The 18,576-nt window shown below is 28.3% G+C and overlaps 1 protein-coding gene across 6 annotated transcripts in view; it reads left to right on the top strand.

Moving 5' to 3' along the window:
• LOC100161896 (protein pangolin, isoforms A/H/I/S) overlaps positions 1-18,576 on the top strand; it is a 56,989-nt gene that overhangs the window by 23,340 nt on the left and 15,073 nt on the right. Inside the window, exons 4-7 of one of the 6 annotated variants that reach the window (XM_001943504.5) lie at positions 4,205-4,243; positions 14,063-14,183; positions 15,340-15,430; positions 16,456-16,548. In XM_001943504.5, coding sequence (XP_001943539.2) covers positions 4,205-4,243; positions 14,063-14,183; positions 15,340-15,430; positions 16,456-16,548 — 344 coding nt within the window. Of the gene's footprint in view, positions 1-4,204; positions 4,244-12,274; positions 13,845-14,062; positions 14,184-15,339; positions 15,431-16,455; positions 16,549-18,576 lie in introns of those variants that run through there. The other 5 variants (XM_029490069.1, XM_029490067.1, XM_029490068.1 and 2 more) reach the window with 5 other exon arrangements.

Raw genomic sequence — 18,576 nt, 5'->3', positions numbered from 1 at the left:
ATACTATTTTGATTTTTTTTCTCCGTCCTTTTTAAAGCCGGTACCGTGTATACAATATCGGATGGTATTGTGTCCGTTTTTATTAACCGTGAAATATTCTCACGTCTTTAAAAAAGCGAAAAAAATGATAAATAATAAATAATAAATAAAATAGCAGACAATATAATATATTGTACTTAGTTTCTTATTTTTTTCATGCGTCTCATTTCGTACAATATAAACGTATACTGCTATATAACGTGTACGTCAACGCATAATATGTATAATATTGTATAATATAGGTATTTAGACGTAACGATGCGTCTTAAATCTATTTTGCATATTTTCGACGATTGATTAGTTAATTATTTCGAACCATAATTGTACTTTCGTATTCATTTTGCGCTTACTTTCATATAATAATTATTCACATTGCGCATCAGTTCTATACCATTATGCGTGTAGCGAGGGTAGGATACTAGAATACGTTTCAATTTGTAACGTACAAAATAATATTCATAATATTATGTGCTATGTATAATAGGGGAAAATACTGTATCAGTCAATATCATTGTATTCACACTGTGTCAAGTGTCAAAACAATAAATAAGGGATTGGGGATTACAGTATGAGATTGATATATAATTTGTTGTCATTGACGTATAAACACTTTTTAAACCAATCAAAACAAACGGAAACAAATTAGTTTATAATACATATGTACGCCCTTTACATACCTACATATTATAATTATGATAAATCATAATTTTCTACTCGACTCCATACATTTTAACAATAAATAGTGGACTCAAATTATATAATATATTAATATTAATGTTTATAGTTTTATAAACATTTAATTGATCGGTTTTCGTTTAAAATACAAAATTAATTTAAAATTGATTTTTTTACGTACGTATTTGTAGATAGTTAAAAAATTAGTTTCTGATTGTTAAACAATATATTTATGGCATTATATAAAATATATATCTTATTAATTTTTTGGAATCGTTTTGACGTTTTAAAAAAAAAAAAATAATACTATATATTAATGAAAATGTTCATTAATAATTATTATTTTATACAATTTAGTAATATTTTAAAAATTGTACAATAATGTTGTTATACATTATTATCCTTATACCTCAAATCTACAAAAGGAGTCTTTACTCTTGACTATAAAAAAACAGCATCCTTTTCCGTTGTATGAACATGTGGTCGTTGCACCAGACTTTATAAAAGTATAAATTTAGATTTTGAAAACATTCCAATTCGACAAACTGGCCAGATATACAACTTTTGAAAATATTAATATTAAAAAACTTATAGTTATTTTCGCATCATCGTTTCCGTTGACCTATGTGAATTAACGAGTCCTCGTCGGACATAGATGCAATAATTCGTTTATGGTTCATTACGCTTTAATTATAGACAAAAATGGGTTGGCTTAATTTTAAGCTAATATTAATTCTATTATAAAAATATTTTACTATAGTTTCCCAAGAATGATTTAATTTCTTTAGTAGGTATAATTTTTTTTTAGAAACAATAAGCTATATATAAAAATATTTTTTTATCAATATTTTATTTCTATTCAAACTCAATTATATAAATTACAAACAATCATCAAATAGTACAGAACAAAAAATGTAAATTAAGATAATTAAAAAAAAAAAGCAAAATTATAATTTTTATAAAAAAATATTTTCCTGAGTAGTTGTATGAAATACATTTCTTAGTCTGTGTCAGAGTTGGTGTAGTCTGTTGATTCACCATTTTTATCTTCTGCAGCTAATGAAAATATATCTGTAGGCTTTACCATACGAAAAGCCATCTCAAAATCGTTTTTCTGCCAAGGGGTCAAAGAATTAGCTAACGGATCCATGTACAACAGCATTTCGTAGCGACTCAGATAATCTATTGGCGTAATCAAAACAAAAATATAATGTGGTATTAAATGTTTAAAAGATTATACCTACAATAATTAAAAAATTTAAATTTACGGTTAAGGGGGTTTGGAATGTAATGTGCTTAATTTGCTTAATATTAATCATGTTATTTACTTAAGTTCTTCAAATAGCTATTATTAACATTTTTTTTTCTATTTACTTATATCGTAATTGTTTATTTTCATATGTATAACGTATTGATACTATTTGTATTCCATGCCCTACGGACGTTTATTACTCAATAAATAAATAAATAAAATGTATCCTTATTTTCACGGAATTAGGGCGTTCACTGCCTCATTAAATAGTTTTTTTGAATTTAAAAAAATTGAGTTTTTTTAGTTAAATGTAAGGAAGTGGTTATTACATTTAAGACTACGATGGTGTGTACATTTCTACAAATTTATTTTTACACTTATAATATAGTTTTTATAGAACTAACCATTACTCGCCATCCCAGTACCTCTTGTATCAATACATGACAATGGAAGATCAAGTTGTTTTCGTTTTTTTGTTGACGATTTCAGAGTTTTTAATTTTTTCCTATATTTACGCTTAGGTTTTTCCCCGGCAACACATCTTTTAGATTTGAAACATTGATAGAGACATTTGTCCCAAAACGATCTTAATGTTTCTCTTTCACCTAAGTATACGCATTTATTGGAGCCAGTTCCTTTGTTGTCTTCCGATGTTTCTGATGACGTGTCATTATCCGTACAATTTGGATGAGATTTATCGAATATTAATGGTAAAGGTTTTCTGTCCTTTCTAGAACTTCCTTTTTCTTCTGACGAAATGTCACTATCATCAGTATTTGTTGTTGGAGACTTTTGGTCTTTGATAACGGAAATCGCCTTTGTTACGTCTTTTAACTTGAACAAAATATTGATTCTAGTTTTAAACCGATTATTTGGTAATAATTGTAGATAATATAATATACTAGAGTATATACCAGATACCTACATCAACTTTATTAAATATAAACTTATCCAGATCATGGTTGTCTTCTGTATTAGAAGCTGATGTACTTTGGATATTTGACATTGGTAATTGAATATTTGTTTTTTTCCTTTTGGACATAATTGGCGAATCTTCTAAAAATGTATAGACTTTATTAAAAACTGTAATATATTTGTTTTAAATTAATAACAATTACCTTAAGTAATTACATTTTTAAATTATGACTAGGTATATATTGAAATACGAAAAATCCATTCAATATATATAATGTGCATTTACAGTAGAAAATTATGGTTTATATACATTAATTTTTAAAAGTATAAGTAGGTATGCTATAACTTATAGTTTACAATTATTATTATTATTATTAATAAATATATTAATAAAAAAGTAAATTAATTCAAAAATTATATTATAGGTTGGGTTTATAGGCTAACATGTAATAGTTATATTATATGGCCATTACGTACGGATATACCTTCTAAAATATAATTTTATCAAATATTTAATAATATGTTGATGTCGCACATGTACATATATCATCCTATTTATCTATATTATTTGTTATTATTATAAATAAATATTTTGTTTTACCTTTATTAATTATTTTTCTCTTTTTTTCTTTTTTTCTGATAACTTTTTTAGTTGTGGTATGATTAATGAAGTCCATTTTTTAAATCATTAATATTATCGGCAGTATAAGTAAAGTTTGTTATTTAAAAATTCGTTAACTTTTTTTATACGTTTCAATTAAATAAATATGTATACTAATAAATGCGTAAAAAAATATAAATTAATGAACATACATGAACATTATTATAGGTATATCTTATATTATTAACTGATAAATAATTATAATATTCCGTGTACCTCTATGGATACAAATGTTATACATTTTTATGATTTTATTCCAAAGAGAATATTGATGATATTGATGATGTATTTTTATGTTCAGAAGATGCGCGCGTTTATTCAAATCGTTTATTCAGTTTTATCAGTATTATTCCTTAACATTTTTTTCATACTTTCAAAAATGTATTGATTTATTTGTTGTAAAATATTTTTCACATTGATTTAAACTGCGTGATTCAGCGTCTAAGTGAATTTCCGTTGGTGAAATTACTTTTATATGAATAATTTTAAATTGCTTAAATAATATTTGATTTTATTATAAAAACAAACATGTAAACATTGTAATGTAAACATTTTATAAGGAAATTGTTTTTCTATGTATGTGAAATATCTTCATAATTCCCTCTTTTCATAGTTATTTAAGATGATAATAATTGTAATAATAACAATAATTTTTTTTTCAGATGAGTTCCTATCTCGAATCTCAAAGGGATCCTTTAACCGTAAGTCCACATTTTTTATATTGCTTATTTAAAAACGGATATTTTCTCGTGCAAACTATTTTAATCTCGGTGTTTATTTTCTCCTGTATCCCTTGTGCAATCAAAAGACTTGGTTGGTGGGGTATAGGGGAGCGGCTCGACGTCGCCCATCTTGAAATCGATGGTGTAAGCACAACCGAGAGGAGGGCGAAAGGGGTTTTCCATTTTTGCGCACGCGCCCAACCCTTTGAAAATCCCAAAACCTAATCATCATACTGCCGTATCCTTTGCTGCGATGGTCGTAGTGGCATTTTAAGATCAATAGGTACCTTAATAACTAGACATATGTATTAATTGTAATTTAAATTGGTCTACTCGTATATAATAAAATAATATAAATGCTTAGAAAAAATATTATAAAATATTTTTCGCTAATGGTAACCGTGTTAAATATGAGTGTTAAGGTTTTTCTCATACGGTGCAGATTATATTATAGTAAAGTTCAAAAATGGTAAGTTATAGTGTAACGTAAGCAAACAAAAAGGGCGTTATTTTAAGGTAATTTCTGGGTATAAAACAAAGGAATGATGGAAGTTAAAGGCGGTGGAGGGGGGGAAAGATACGTGGTGTGGTGTTGACGCAATTTCGCCATGAGATCAAAGGCCCCCACGTACTTTTTGCAGAAAAGGTCCCGGTGTTTCCAAGGGTGCAAATCAAATTTTCGCTTCAATTCCCTTGCGACCAGCCTCTTGATAAAATTCCAATGCCATTTCTTGGTCTCTTTTTTTGTTAAAAATAAATAAGAAAAAAGAATCAACAAAATGTGGCGGACTATTCAAGACTATAGCTTCAAATATCGTTCGATTTATGTTAAACTTGGAAGTCTGAAATGTATTTTATGTAATGCGATATTGTTGCTATATCCATAATTGAAATTTGATATGTATAGGTATATATTTTGTTGATCTACAAGTTTTTTTTAACAAGTTTCACATAACATAACCTAACAAATATAAATCTGTGTTTTTTAGGATATACCTACCTATTATTTTAGATTCTGAGTGGAATGTATTGGTTTTACGATAATTTGTCACTTTATATTTTGTGTGTCATAACTTTTTGGAACAGGTGATTTCCTTCAAACTTCAACATTGAGACAGTAGACAATTATACTTTCAGTAAAGCTAGGTCAAGAGTGGGCATTTCTAGAATTTTTTTTTTTATTAGTTAAGAAATACCAATAAAAACAGCGAGACAATTACGCAACACCAAATTTAAACACAATCGATATCGTTTTTTTCCATACCATTTTCTTGACATGATATAATTTTAAAAATATTTTTCCACTTTTTGAACTAGATTCATACAATTTTCAATTTTAATACCTAAGGATTAACAGAGTTTAGTACAAGTTTCCTCATAAGTTTTTTTTCATATGACAACTTAAAAAAATCAAAATACATAATCTCAATTGACAATTTGTTTATAAGCTTTGAAGATCAAATTTGGATGAATTCAGATTTGGATATTCAAATGTAAAATAGGTACTTTAATCATATTATATTTATTTGTATGTATAATAATTGGATATTTTTTAAACGGAACATTTATTTTCGTTATTGGTATTATTTAATTTATTAAAAATATGCTGTATTCAATGTTATTATTAATTAATTCGATTTTTTTCTAAATATTTATTTATTAAATTTCATAAATCATTCATACGATATCCTTCATAAATCAAAGGTTCTTACTTAAAATTACGTGTTTATACCCAGTACCTACGAATTTGAGTATTTAATCTGCTTTGTTATTTTATTAATTTATAAAATAATGAATATTAGTCAAGTTTATATAGGTAGAATCACTACGTATTTTTCAATACTTAATAATCATTTCAAAACATTAATTAAAAGTTTCGTAGCTAACACTATTGGTATCACTATTGGTAACACTATTAATTTATTATAGATAAAATAAACTTTAAATCACTTCATTACATTATATCAGCACACATTCTATACACCGCTGTTTTTAAATCAATTTTATTTTTATGATTAATGAAAACTATTTAGGTGTAACTTTGTTTATTTTATATATTTTTGTCCTTTTTTAATTAACTATACAACAGACTATAACCTGCATATGAGAACATGATGAAGTCCAGTTGCAAATGTCACGTACCTTAAATTTCAAAGAGACCTTTGTTCAAAAGCCATGGGCAGAAAGGGGGTGGCATAAAGGACAAATTGCCGTTGTCAACCCTTTATGTATGTTACAGTCCTCCCTACATACCTCCCTCGGACACCACGCGCTATTTAAACCAAACAATCGGTCCCCATCAGATTAAAATCTATTAATACTCAGAGAGGACATTCTAGTTTAATCTAATGATTTTTTTTTAACATGTATACGATGAAGTACCAATGACAATAAAGGGTAGTCGATGAGCAAATATTGGTACTGAAATTCCATGTACACCGTATAGTTTCGATTACTACCACCGGTCCCGAATTAGTTACAGACGAGATAATAAGGTGAATGGGAACCGAGGGAAAAGAATAAATATGAAAAGCAAATATGAATTTACGATTAGGGTAGATGGATATATACGGAGTTCAGATTTATCTCTAGACTTTTTAGTTCTATGTGAAAAGTAAACTGATCATCAGTTTCAACTGTCAATATATAACATAAACATTAGTGTCAAAGACTGTACCTATATAGTTTTGAACTTTAATAGTAAATATTCGCAGTTCAAAGCGAAAAAACAATATTTTTGGGTCATGTTGGTTAAAAATAATTTTAAAATTATACTTTATTATATTTAAGTAAGTAATTCAATTTTTGAGAAATTTAGGTGTATTAATAGCGCATATAGCGTGTTGAATTAGGATTAAGTTACAATTAAATATATAGTTTTATAACTTTCGTATTTATCATCCTATATTTTCTCATATTTTTATGATGGTAAAATATACAAGTAATATCTATATTATTATAATTTTTCAAACATTTGAATTTATAATCTTTATTAAGTTTGTTCACCACATACCTATAATGGGGGTTTAAAATTTTACAAAATTTCCTAATTTACAAATCTACCTACACAAGTTTAAACCAAAATAAACGTTTATGCGTGAGTATCAAACATAATTTGGGACTTCTTTTGCTGTAAGTCAAACGATAATTTATACTTGCATGTTATTCGAATAGTACTAACTCACCACGGTCAAATTACAAACCAATTGGTGCAATCATAATAAATCTATTAACCAACCCTTTTTCAATACCCCCATGCGGCCGATCATAATCCATATTTCACGGCCTGCTGGGCTTGTAAACCACTTACAGTGGTCATTCCCTTTTATATGTTTGCACTATACGATCATGTACAACCCGCACTTGACTTTTTTTTCGTAGCCCTTTCCGATAGATTTTCCCCTTTTTATATATACATGGTGTATATTTTTTTATTTTTATGTAGTACGGAAATATTGGGAAATGCCTGAGACGAAGAAACTGCGCCGTAGAGGCGAGTAACAGGATTAAGGGAAACATCAAAGGGATGAAAATTGCACTCGTCAGTCTCCCAGTCCTAACTATATGCACGTCATTAACATACAAATGCCCAGGGGAGGGATAGTCATCATATTCGGTCCACTTGTCTTGTAACCAATCAACCCTATCCCATTACATCCCCCTGATGACAGTCCCAGTGATCAAGAAGGATGAGCTCTCCTATGGCACTAAATTACTATCGAAAATATATGCGTATGTAGTTTATATTATATTTGCAAGAGCCGTGTAGTTTACAGGATAGGAAAGTAACTATTTTATGTAAAAATTAGTTTTGGAATAACTGAATTAAAATTAACTTTAAACTGATGTTATACAATATTAGAGTGAAAATTAATATTTTATATAACATATTAACATTATGTTATCATATGTATCAATTATAGGTTTTATTAATTTCGGTCATAATGATGCAATAATATTTCGGTACAGTTTACAAGTCACCGTGTATATTTTACACAGCTATCATTTTTCCTATATTTTTTTTATTTCCAGTTAGTATTATTACTATAAGTTTTCCTTTTGTGTTTGAAGATGAAAAGAAATCGTTGGGGATTTATACTTTATTATTATTCAGCCATTCACCCTCTGGTGCATTAGTAAAATGGGAAAACGATTGTAAAATAAACAAGGAAATTTACCCATAGAATCCTATTTTCTGTAATTTTAAAAAGCCGCTCAAATGATTATTACTTATTAATATTATTAATCTTAATTAAACTATAACTAAAATAATAAATTATAAAAATAAATTGTATAATATAGTATTGTATTTAAAAATTCTAAATGTATAATGTCCTGGTACATATAGGTACTGTCCTGTGTATTTAAAAAGCATATTATATTAATATTAATAGGTAGTATCATAATCGTAATGTATTACCTATATTAATAAATAAATATTTTTTAACTGTATTAAGTTCATAAAGGTATAAAGAATTTTATTGTTAAATTAACTTTGTTATTTATTTATTTATATTTAATTTTTAACTTATTAAATATACTTTTATCCCATAACTCAGAACCTTTTCTGCATTAATAAGTTTTTAAGTTTTAAACATACACACCACAATACATACAAATATAGGTACCATACAATTTTTTTTTTAATTTTACATAAAAATATATATAAATATCATTTAAATATATCGGTGAAATATAAGAGAAACTGTTGGCATAAAAAAAAGTAATAATAGTAAAAATAAAATGAATAAAGAGAAAATTTAAATTCCAGACATTTGGTGGCCCTTTGCGTTCCTGCCAAAAGGCTAAAATACCCGTTCGACTATTTTTTTACATACCTAAAAAAGTCGAAGTCTTTGAACCGTATACGACAGCGGGTTCTTATGAAAAAAAGTATCCCACGTTTTTTTCCAAAGGGTCTTTTTTCTTATGGATACCGGACACTTTAATTTCCGTCCCTATGAAAAAAAATCTGCTCATGCAAAAAAAAAAGAGGCACGCGTATTTTCTTATATAATAACACAACCAATCATTCTTGTTGTTTATTCATTATACGATTCGAAAAATTATATAATGATCCTGTGCATTTTCGTCCTCGTGAGTGTAGTTGAGTGACCCTGTGACGACGTCCAATTAAATATTAAAAAAATATGTTAGTGAATAAGTCAAGTACTATTGAAAGGTATGATAATTATAATGTTATTCTACTAGATATTCAAGTATTGGAGGGACAAAATATACAATTTTATTTAATGACTTCAATATACGTAAATAATATTATAAAACTATTGGACATTTACATTTTACAAATTTCTCTGGTATTGTCAGTATTGGTAATTTCAACGTTTCATGTATGATTTTAGGAAGCTTTAATGAGTAAATGCCAAACGGAAAATAAATCTTTAACATAACCTATGAACCTCAAATGAATAACCTATTTCAACATTGCATTGTTGAATTAAATAGTACCTATATATTTTAAATAAGTATTGTCAACATTCCCAAGTAGCTTATAGTTTATGTATCAACATAGTTATTTTATTTTGCAGCCAATATGAAAAATATTATTATTGGGAAATTAAATATTATCTCTAATACGACTGTCTTACTGTCGGACCCAGTCTAAAATTTAAATAGTCAATTAATATTACTACATTTTTAAAACTATTAGGTATGTTATATTCTGTACAAATATGCTACATTTTCGTAAAACTTTTCACAAAACGTTTACCTTCTTGGAACCAGCTATAGAATATTATTTAATTATTTAATAGTCACATTTGTATAACATGGATACTTACATCAAAATGTATATTTTATAGATTTTACCCCGATGTTTTAATTTCAGAATTTTAAAATGTTAAACAGTGTTTACATCATAATATCTCCTTAAAATATTATAAATATTGCTGCTGTGAGATAAAAGAAAATACAATAAACATAGTATGATTTGAATAACGAATGTTTTTGTTGCTGGCATAATAATATATTAAGGGTACTACTGCTATTAATAATAGGCGATAGTTATTTACATGCTTATCAGTATATCGTATATTATAGTATAGGAAACTATAGTTTATTTTTCGTATTGTACCTACTTTCATCTAGTTAAATACTATTTAATTTTCCCGTAGGTAAATTTCGTATCAAAGTTGATTGACAGCTTAATTTTTATCACAGAGTATGTCACAGTCCAGATTTATTCCGAGTTTTGACAATGCACTTAACCGTGGTATTACTTGCGCAAATGATAAGAATCATCGTGCATATGGGCTTTATATATTATAACTGCACCCTCATATTATCCAACCCTCTCTATTATGGAGCTTTCCGTTAAGATATTCATCGGTCCACATTGTTCCCGGAAACCTTTCACTGATCTGCAATCAGATCCTGATTGAAAAAGCGTGTGGGCGTGGTTCAACGGCTTTAAAAAATATGAATGTTATTGAGAAATTGTTTAGTATGGCTTGTTTTTGTACCCACGTATTATTTTTGGGGGGTTATTTTTTTTTTATTTTTTTTTTTTTTAATGCACAAAAGGACCATAAATACGTTGTCACAGGGATTTTGGCATGTCCCCATTTACGTGTCTATTATTTAAGGATTAGTTGGGTAGATAATGGTAATGTTATTCTATGCATGGCGAGGACTTTGGTGTAAATCCTCGCAGCAGGGCCACTTCGGCCGCAGGGAGTCCTAATGTTATTCTAATGAGACGTTATGTAAAATATACATAAATTGGTATTACAATTTATGATGAATATGTGGTTGAATAAAATATATTTAATTTATTATATAGTCTTATTCACAACACCCACGCTGCATATTATTCGCTAGGTAGTAAAATAGTAATTAGTTTATTTCCTACAAATATATAAATATGAAAAGTAATAAAATATACACATGGCCAAATATAGGAATATTACTGAAACTGACAGGAAGTAAAAAAAAATTTAATATTGATACAATATTTAATAAACGTGTGTAATAAACATGAACGGAAAATACCGTGCCCTTATTATGTCGTGTGCTCGTTTATATTGAGGTACGCGTGCCATCCAAGATATAACAATTATTATAAAAAAATTGATGGGGGACGATGACAAGATAAAAGGGACTTTACAATTGTATTTAAAAAAAGCCCCTCTATATGTTTCACTAAATCCTCACTAGTGTGTGTATACAATGACATTTTTCAAATTAATACATAATGTAGTTCGGATGAGTGAATACTGAATAAAATAATAACGTTAATAATTAAAAATCAAAGTTTGAATACATTTAATAAAAATACGTTTGATTATTATTTGTTGATTGTTACTTTGTTAGATATCGTCTTAAATTAAATGAAGAAGGTAATTAAAGTATATTCTAACATATAATAAAACAAATTATTCGTAACGTAGGTAATTTAAAACAACGTTTAATACAACATTTAAAATATTATAGAATAGAATAATTTTACGTTAACATTTTTTATTTATGTATAAATTCTGTTCTATAATAAATAATAATAATAATAAATCAATTAAAGTTTCCTTATTTGTTATCATTTTAATTATAACGAGTTCCTCTTTAATAATCAAATTGTGTCAGTAATAATAATAGTACGAAGTATAAATAGTGAGAAATTTAGTTTTTTCAAACTTTACTAGAATCGAATTTCATTTATGTATTTATTTAATAAGGAAATAGACATAAGTGTGTGGTGTGAATTGAGAATTGACCAACTCGGCGTGAGATCGAAGGACATATCCGGAAGCTATCGAGCTTAGGGTCCTAAACTTGATTATGTTGAAATTGACTTTATGAAACTTATATTGATTAAATTACAGAATTACACACGTCATTAGATTAGTTTGGTAAATGTTATTGTATTTGAAACTCCCACTTACAAAATATATAAAGGTTGCTATATATATATGCCTGGTATACGTTATTATTTCATATAAATAAAATTATATAGGTACCTATTTAGATTATTTATTTAGGAAAATGTAAACCAACCAAGTTTCCTTCTGATATACTATTTTATAAAACATAACGGAATATTAAAAAAAATAGCTCTTTGAAGTTTAAAAAATAATCGTTATTAAAAGCGAATCAAATATGCCTTTGAGTCAAAAAGCTCTTTGTAACGGGGTAAAGTGCATTTATCTGTCGGTGGGCGGAGGCATTGCAACATCAAAGGGACATACATCAAAGGTCCTGCTCTCCTACCATAATATATATAATGCGGTGTTGACTGTGGAGTTCTCTGTCAAAGTTGCTTTGTTCTTTGGCCTTTCCAAAAGCTATCTCCGTTGTTGGTCTTTGATGTCCGTCCATCTCCTTTTACTTATATATTTGGAGTGAGCCAGCCCGCCAGTTTCAGTCGCGTCACAGTCGTCGTTCGTGCGATATGTCCGCCGCTAGGAAGTAACCGATGATGAAGATGAAAACTAGAAGGCAAGTCCGTATAAAAAAACCAACCAAAGTTCGAATCGCTAGCGAAGCTGATATTATTAAAAAGCTGGAAATTTGGTACACGCGATGGACGAAGAGTATTGGGCGACCTCTTACTCCCTTAAACTTGAAGAAAAAAACCATAATGATATTGAAAACGCTCAAAGTTTCTGCAGATGTCATATCTATAATCACGCTAGATTGGATTAAAAAGTTCATGAAGAATCGAGGTAACTTGGAAGGATACAATGATGACGAAACCTATGCTGGACTATTAATTCCTTTTGATGTCAATGGTATTCCTGATGTTACATTGGACACCACCCTTAATCCAGACCGAAAAGTGTGGCTACTAATGGCCGGCAACAAAAGTGGAAGACACAGGACCAGAGTATTAGTTATAGGTAAGAGATGGAGACCTCCTTGTATGGAAACTGTGAATATGTTGGGGCAACCTGTGGTATACGCAGGAGGAGGTGATGGTTTTCCTACACAAGATTTGTTCAAATGGTGGTTTGAGACAGAATTTTGTCCAGCTGCTCTGTCTATCAATTCAAAAGCTGTATTGGTTATGGATAAAGCATCTTTTATACCAGAAAAATGCGAATATAATGGAGTTTCTTTACAAAACCACGACGGAGATTCAATTTGTAAATCTACATTATTTATTGAATTCAAAGCTACATACACAGCTCTACTTCTTACTCAGGCGTCTTTAGATCAACAATCTGAAAGATCGATTCAAAGATTTTTAGGAAAATATACATTAAAAGACGCGTTCATTTTATTACATAGAGCTTGGTTACAAGTCACCACAGAATCGTTTTCGACTTGTTGGAAAAATTGTGCATATACATCAGCAATGAAAGGTATTATTTTGGGTGTACAGTGGTTAGCTCATGATCTTGGACTGGAAGTATCAGATGACGACATGCTGGTTTGGATTTTATCTAATCCCGTGGAAGTCACTGAGCCGGAAAATTTATCTACAGACTCCGAAGACATTGAAATTCCACCTACTGCTACGCAAACCGTGGATTATCTAAAAAAGGCGTTATTATGGGTCGAGACTCAACCACTTGAACCGTCGTTTGTTATTGCGATAAGGGACTTGATAACTTATGCTAAACAGGCACGTATTGTATGCGCTATCACTACATCTTACAATTTCAAAACGAGCAAAAAATGTATTTTCAAACGATGCTGGCACGTAAAATGGTTTATTATTTTTTATATTAAAATATAAATCAAACTTTTTTTGACAAATATCGTTTTTGGTTGAAAGATTTGTCTGTTTAGTACTAATATACATTTTTACTGAGTTAATTTTTTAATCTTATTATGTTACAGGCAAGCAAGATTGGTTTAGGACCAGCCCATCCATTCTTTTGCCACAACGGCGAGCAGCTGGGTACCCAACCACCACCCGCCCATATGGGTATACCTCCTTACCAACTTGACAAAGCACCCGGTGAGTACATTTTTTTTTTAATATCGATTTTTATTCTCACCCTTTAAAGCTAAAGAACCCCTAAATATGAATGCGTGTAGACATTGACGAAGCCAATCCTTTAAAAAGGCCTGCGGTGAAAACAATACCGTTATGCCATGATAATTACGGTGACACAAAAAAGGGGTTTAAAAAAAAAGTCCTCGACTTTTTAACAATTATTTTGCTCACCCCTATGGCTATGCATAACGAACCTCCTGGTCAAATTTTAATCGGTCCCTCATTTGTACGGTTTATATATTTTAATTGAAGTAAAGTTCTGCGTAAAAGTATACTACTTTTTTCTCGTATATAAGCCCAAGTGTACATCTAGAGTGTGAAACGTTCGAGTGTGTTGAGCTCAACATAATAGTACTCTCGACCTAATTTTTCTGCGTATTTTACGTAATTTGTATTATTTTAAACTATATGTCTAAATACATACGTGTGTGTGCATTACATAAAATATTTTTTGTAGAATACAACTCATATAAGATTAATATATCTTATTATCTTATACAATTTGTTCGTAATGTACCTATGTCCTATATTGTATTTACATCATTTATAATTGGACCACTGCGCCGTCTATTTAAAATACATTTTCTTCAAACTACGCTAAATGCACACACTTACATAACAATTTAAAATAATATATATTATACACCTGTGTTATGCTATTTTTAACATGACATTATTTATTACGGATTACTAAAAAATAAAAAATAAATAGTTTATGGATATAACATAAATAACAGTAGATGATTTTTTTTTTATAAAACTTTGTGGAAGGTTTTATTGTTCAAGTATTAACATTACCAAAGTGGAAAAATCCATAATGTACAGAATCGATACCTACCCTTTGTTTTTAGTCGAGTGCGCTTTCAAAAATTTAAACGCATTTTAAGACCCTTTCGTTTACACCGCCCGAGTGGTTTTTATATTATCCCAAAAATTTGGATGGACCAAATGGCACATTTTTTCGGTTCAGTGAAATAAAAAATATTCAATTATAGGTACAAATATCAATATCAATAAATTATTAAAATAAATATTCAACGTTTAAATTTATTTGAAAAATTAAATATTGTATTTAAAAAATCTGATAGGTATATTAACTATTGTTTATTTTATTTAGGACTCCCGAGGCCTTCAATGTACCCATTCCCCACAGGCCAGTACCCTTATCCGTTATTAAGTCCGGACATGTCACAAGTTGCAGCCTCATGGTAAGTACTTAAAAAATGTTACTATTTTTAATTATTTACCCCCTGAATTCATTACTAATATAATATAATTTAAAATTTGAATTATTTTGTTTTGAAATTTAAATATTATGGTAAGTCCTCGAAAATTAAAAGAAAATTGGTTCGCGTGCATATACCTACGTTATTTATATTTGTATTAATTACTATGATAAAAAGCATTTAAAACTTATCAGAGTATGTTCTCAAAGAATAGTGAATTTCCTCTTAAAATGTAATATATTTAATCAGATCGATGTTGAAATTTAACTAAAATAATTATATCAGTAACACTGAATCAATTAAATAAGTATAGTGTATTCTATTATAAGTTAAATAGTTATAATATATTGTTAAGATTTTCATAATATTTATTTTTTAATTTTTTTATTTATTATATTAATTATTGAATTAAAAAAAAACCAATTGAGTGATCACATTTTATTTTTTGTAAGAGTGATAATATTACTATCAACTTTTTAGCTACCAATATAGGTGGTTATAATTCATAAATATAACAGTATAGGAGTCATTTTTACCTACACATAATTCTAACAAAATATTTTAGTTAATAATTCAAATCATAACTCATAAGTAATCATTAAATACAGTGAATATAAAAAAAAAGTTGTTAATTTTTAAAAATCATTTAAACACCAAACCATTGCGTGTGAACTATCGAAAGTAGTGGGGCGTGGTCAGTTGACGCCCCGTGAAAACCTCTAATCTAGTTTGTCCACCACACTGACCCTTGTTTGTTCTTATTCCGGTCAATTTGTTACCAGGAAAATCGGTTTTCTCCCCTATTTTTTTTTTCAGTTTGGGAAATCAATCGGCTTTTCGTAGCCGACGGCTTCCGTAATTCACCAGAAACGATCTCTTTACTCCCTCGCAAAACTTATCTAAGCCGCTTTTCTTCCACTATGCTTTCCGTCCTTTATACTTTCAAATAACAAGGGTTTAGCTTTTTGACTATACAATTTTTATACTGTGTTTGTTTTTTTTTTTAGGCACACACCGGCCAGTATGTACCATCAGATCTCATCGGCTGGAACTGGTTTCAGAGGATCCTACCCACCTTCATTAGGCACAAGCCTAACTAGGTGAGTTAAAACCATTACATAAGTATTAATATACGTTTTACTCATACAATTTTAAGCTGCCTAAGTAATCTATTCAAGTAAAGTATTTAACTACTACTACCTATATTATAAAGAAAATATTCTTATCTACACGTTTAACAAACTACAAAATGTTATACAATTATATAGGTAAACGATAAACTTAAGTTATAACATTAAAACTTAAAACGATTGTAATATAGGTAGTTTATAGACTTCTAGTGATTTTTGTCACTTTTATTGTTTTGTTATTATTAATAACTTGGAACATTTTACTCGTAACTTAAATTATCATTTTCTGTATACAATTCAAATTCAATTACAATTCAATCTGTATTATTCAAAATATTTAAAGTAATTTATATACGTTTTGAATTTTTGAATTTTTATGATCGGTCAAAAAACTTGAAAATGCAATGAACATAAGTTGTAGCAATTCCACAATATTGAAAAATATGGTGAAATATTTTTTGATTAAGCATTTAAACTTCAAATTATGACAAGATTCGTCTTAATCATGAACATTTCTAAATTATACTTTGTAGTTTAAAACTGTTAGTTTAGTAACTAAGACTTTAAATTATAGAGTGTACCTATTAGGTTTTGTCGTTTTGATACATCCATAGTTTTAAGTGTTCCATATATAATTTTATGTTTTATATCTGATGTATAAAATCTTAATTTGTTAAAGGGGACGCTTTTTAACCGCCGTCGGAGGTACCTAGGGGGACTGAGTCCTCCTGCGTCGTCCCCCCCACTTTAACCCCTGCCTACTACCTATATACAGCAGAGTGACTTTCCCGTTTTTTAAACTTATTTAACTATAGTATTATCTATTGGAGATGTAGGTACCTATATTAATTATATTATGTGTTATTAGAAATATACATATACACTACTTTGAACTTTGTGTGCATTAGGTATATAACATTTTAACAACATATATTTTAAAATAAGTAAATAATTTGAGTTCATTCTACAATATTCATTAATTAGAATTATATCTTACATTTGATGTTATTATACCTATTATGTGTATATTATAGAGGAATTCTAGAATAATATAATATTTTATATCATATAATATGTTTTTATCAATGACATAATATTATACCAGACTTTTATTAGGTTTTCGTGGGAAGGATAGTAGCCTAGTAAATATTTTATACCAACAAAAGCGCTTCCAATAAATTTAAGAACAAAAATAAATCTATTTTATAAAGTTTATTCAGACTTTTAAACTTAACTTTAAATTTTAACATAATATAATTCTATACATTTTATATTAGATGGTATATACTTAAATATAGATGACTAAAATAATGAAGTAAAAATAAATTCAGCATAATGACCAAATAGTACTAAAAAAGTAATAATTATCTATAAAAAAAATAGTATTACTCGTAAAATGTGTATATCTAATTTAAAAAAGGTGGGCAAGTGGATGTCGCTCTGCTGTATAGTAGGTTACAAGTGGGTCACTGTATAATGGATGGTATTAAATTTGAATTCAATGATAGAATATCATTGTATAAGAAAAACAATTCTAAGCGGAGACTGAATCTAGTTGTAAGATATATTATACTTATATCTATGGTATTAAAAAAAAAAAAATTGACCTATAATAAATTCCAAATTAATCATATCACAATATCCATTAGGTACTTATAACGCGTTATACATCAGCAACAAACCGTAATACTATCATAGATATATAATAGTATACTTTAGAAGTTTCAAGTACCCACGAATAATATTATAAAATCACAACAAAATAACTAAAATAGTTATTCTAGGATTTTTTATATGTAATTTCATCCAAATTTGAACTTAAAATGAGTATAAAAATAAACTGTGCTTATGTATTTTTTAGATTCTTTGGTAACAGAATTAACTACTTACGTGAATCTTGTTTTAAATTTTCAATCCTTAGATATAAAAGTTGAACATTTTATGAATTTTTATCTACAAGAGATAATTATTTAATTTTAAATTTGATAAATTTTGTCA

This window comes from Acyrthosiphon pisum, chromosome A2, assembly GCF_005508785.2.
Source record: "Acyrthosiphon pisum isolate AL4f chromosome A2, pea_aphid_22Mar2018_4r6ur, whole genome shotgun sequence".
NCBI lineage: Eukaryota > Metazoa > Arthropoda > Insecta > Hemiptera > Aphididae > Acyrthosiphon > Acyrthosiphon pisum.
The sequence above is the reverse complement of the archived record's forward strand: the minus strand, read 5'-3'. Positions and strand labels throughout refer to the sequence as shown.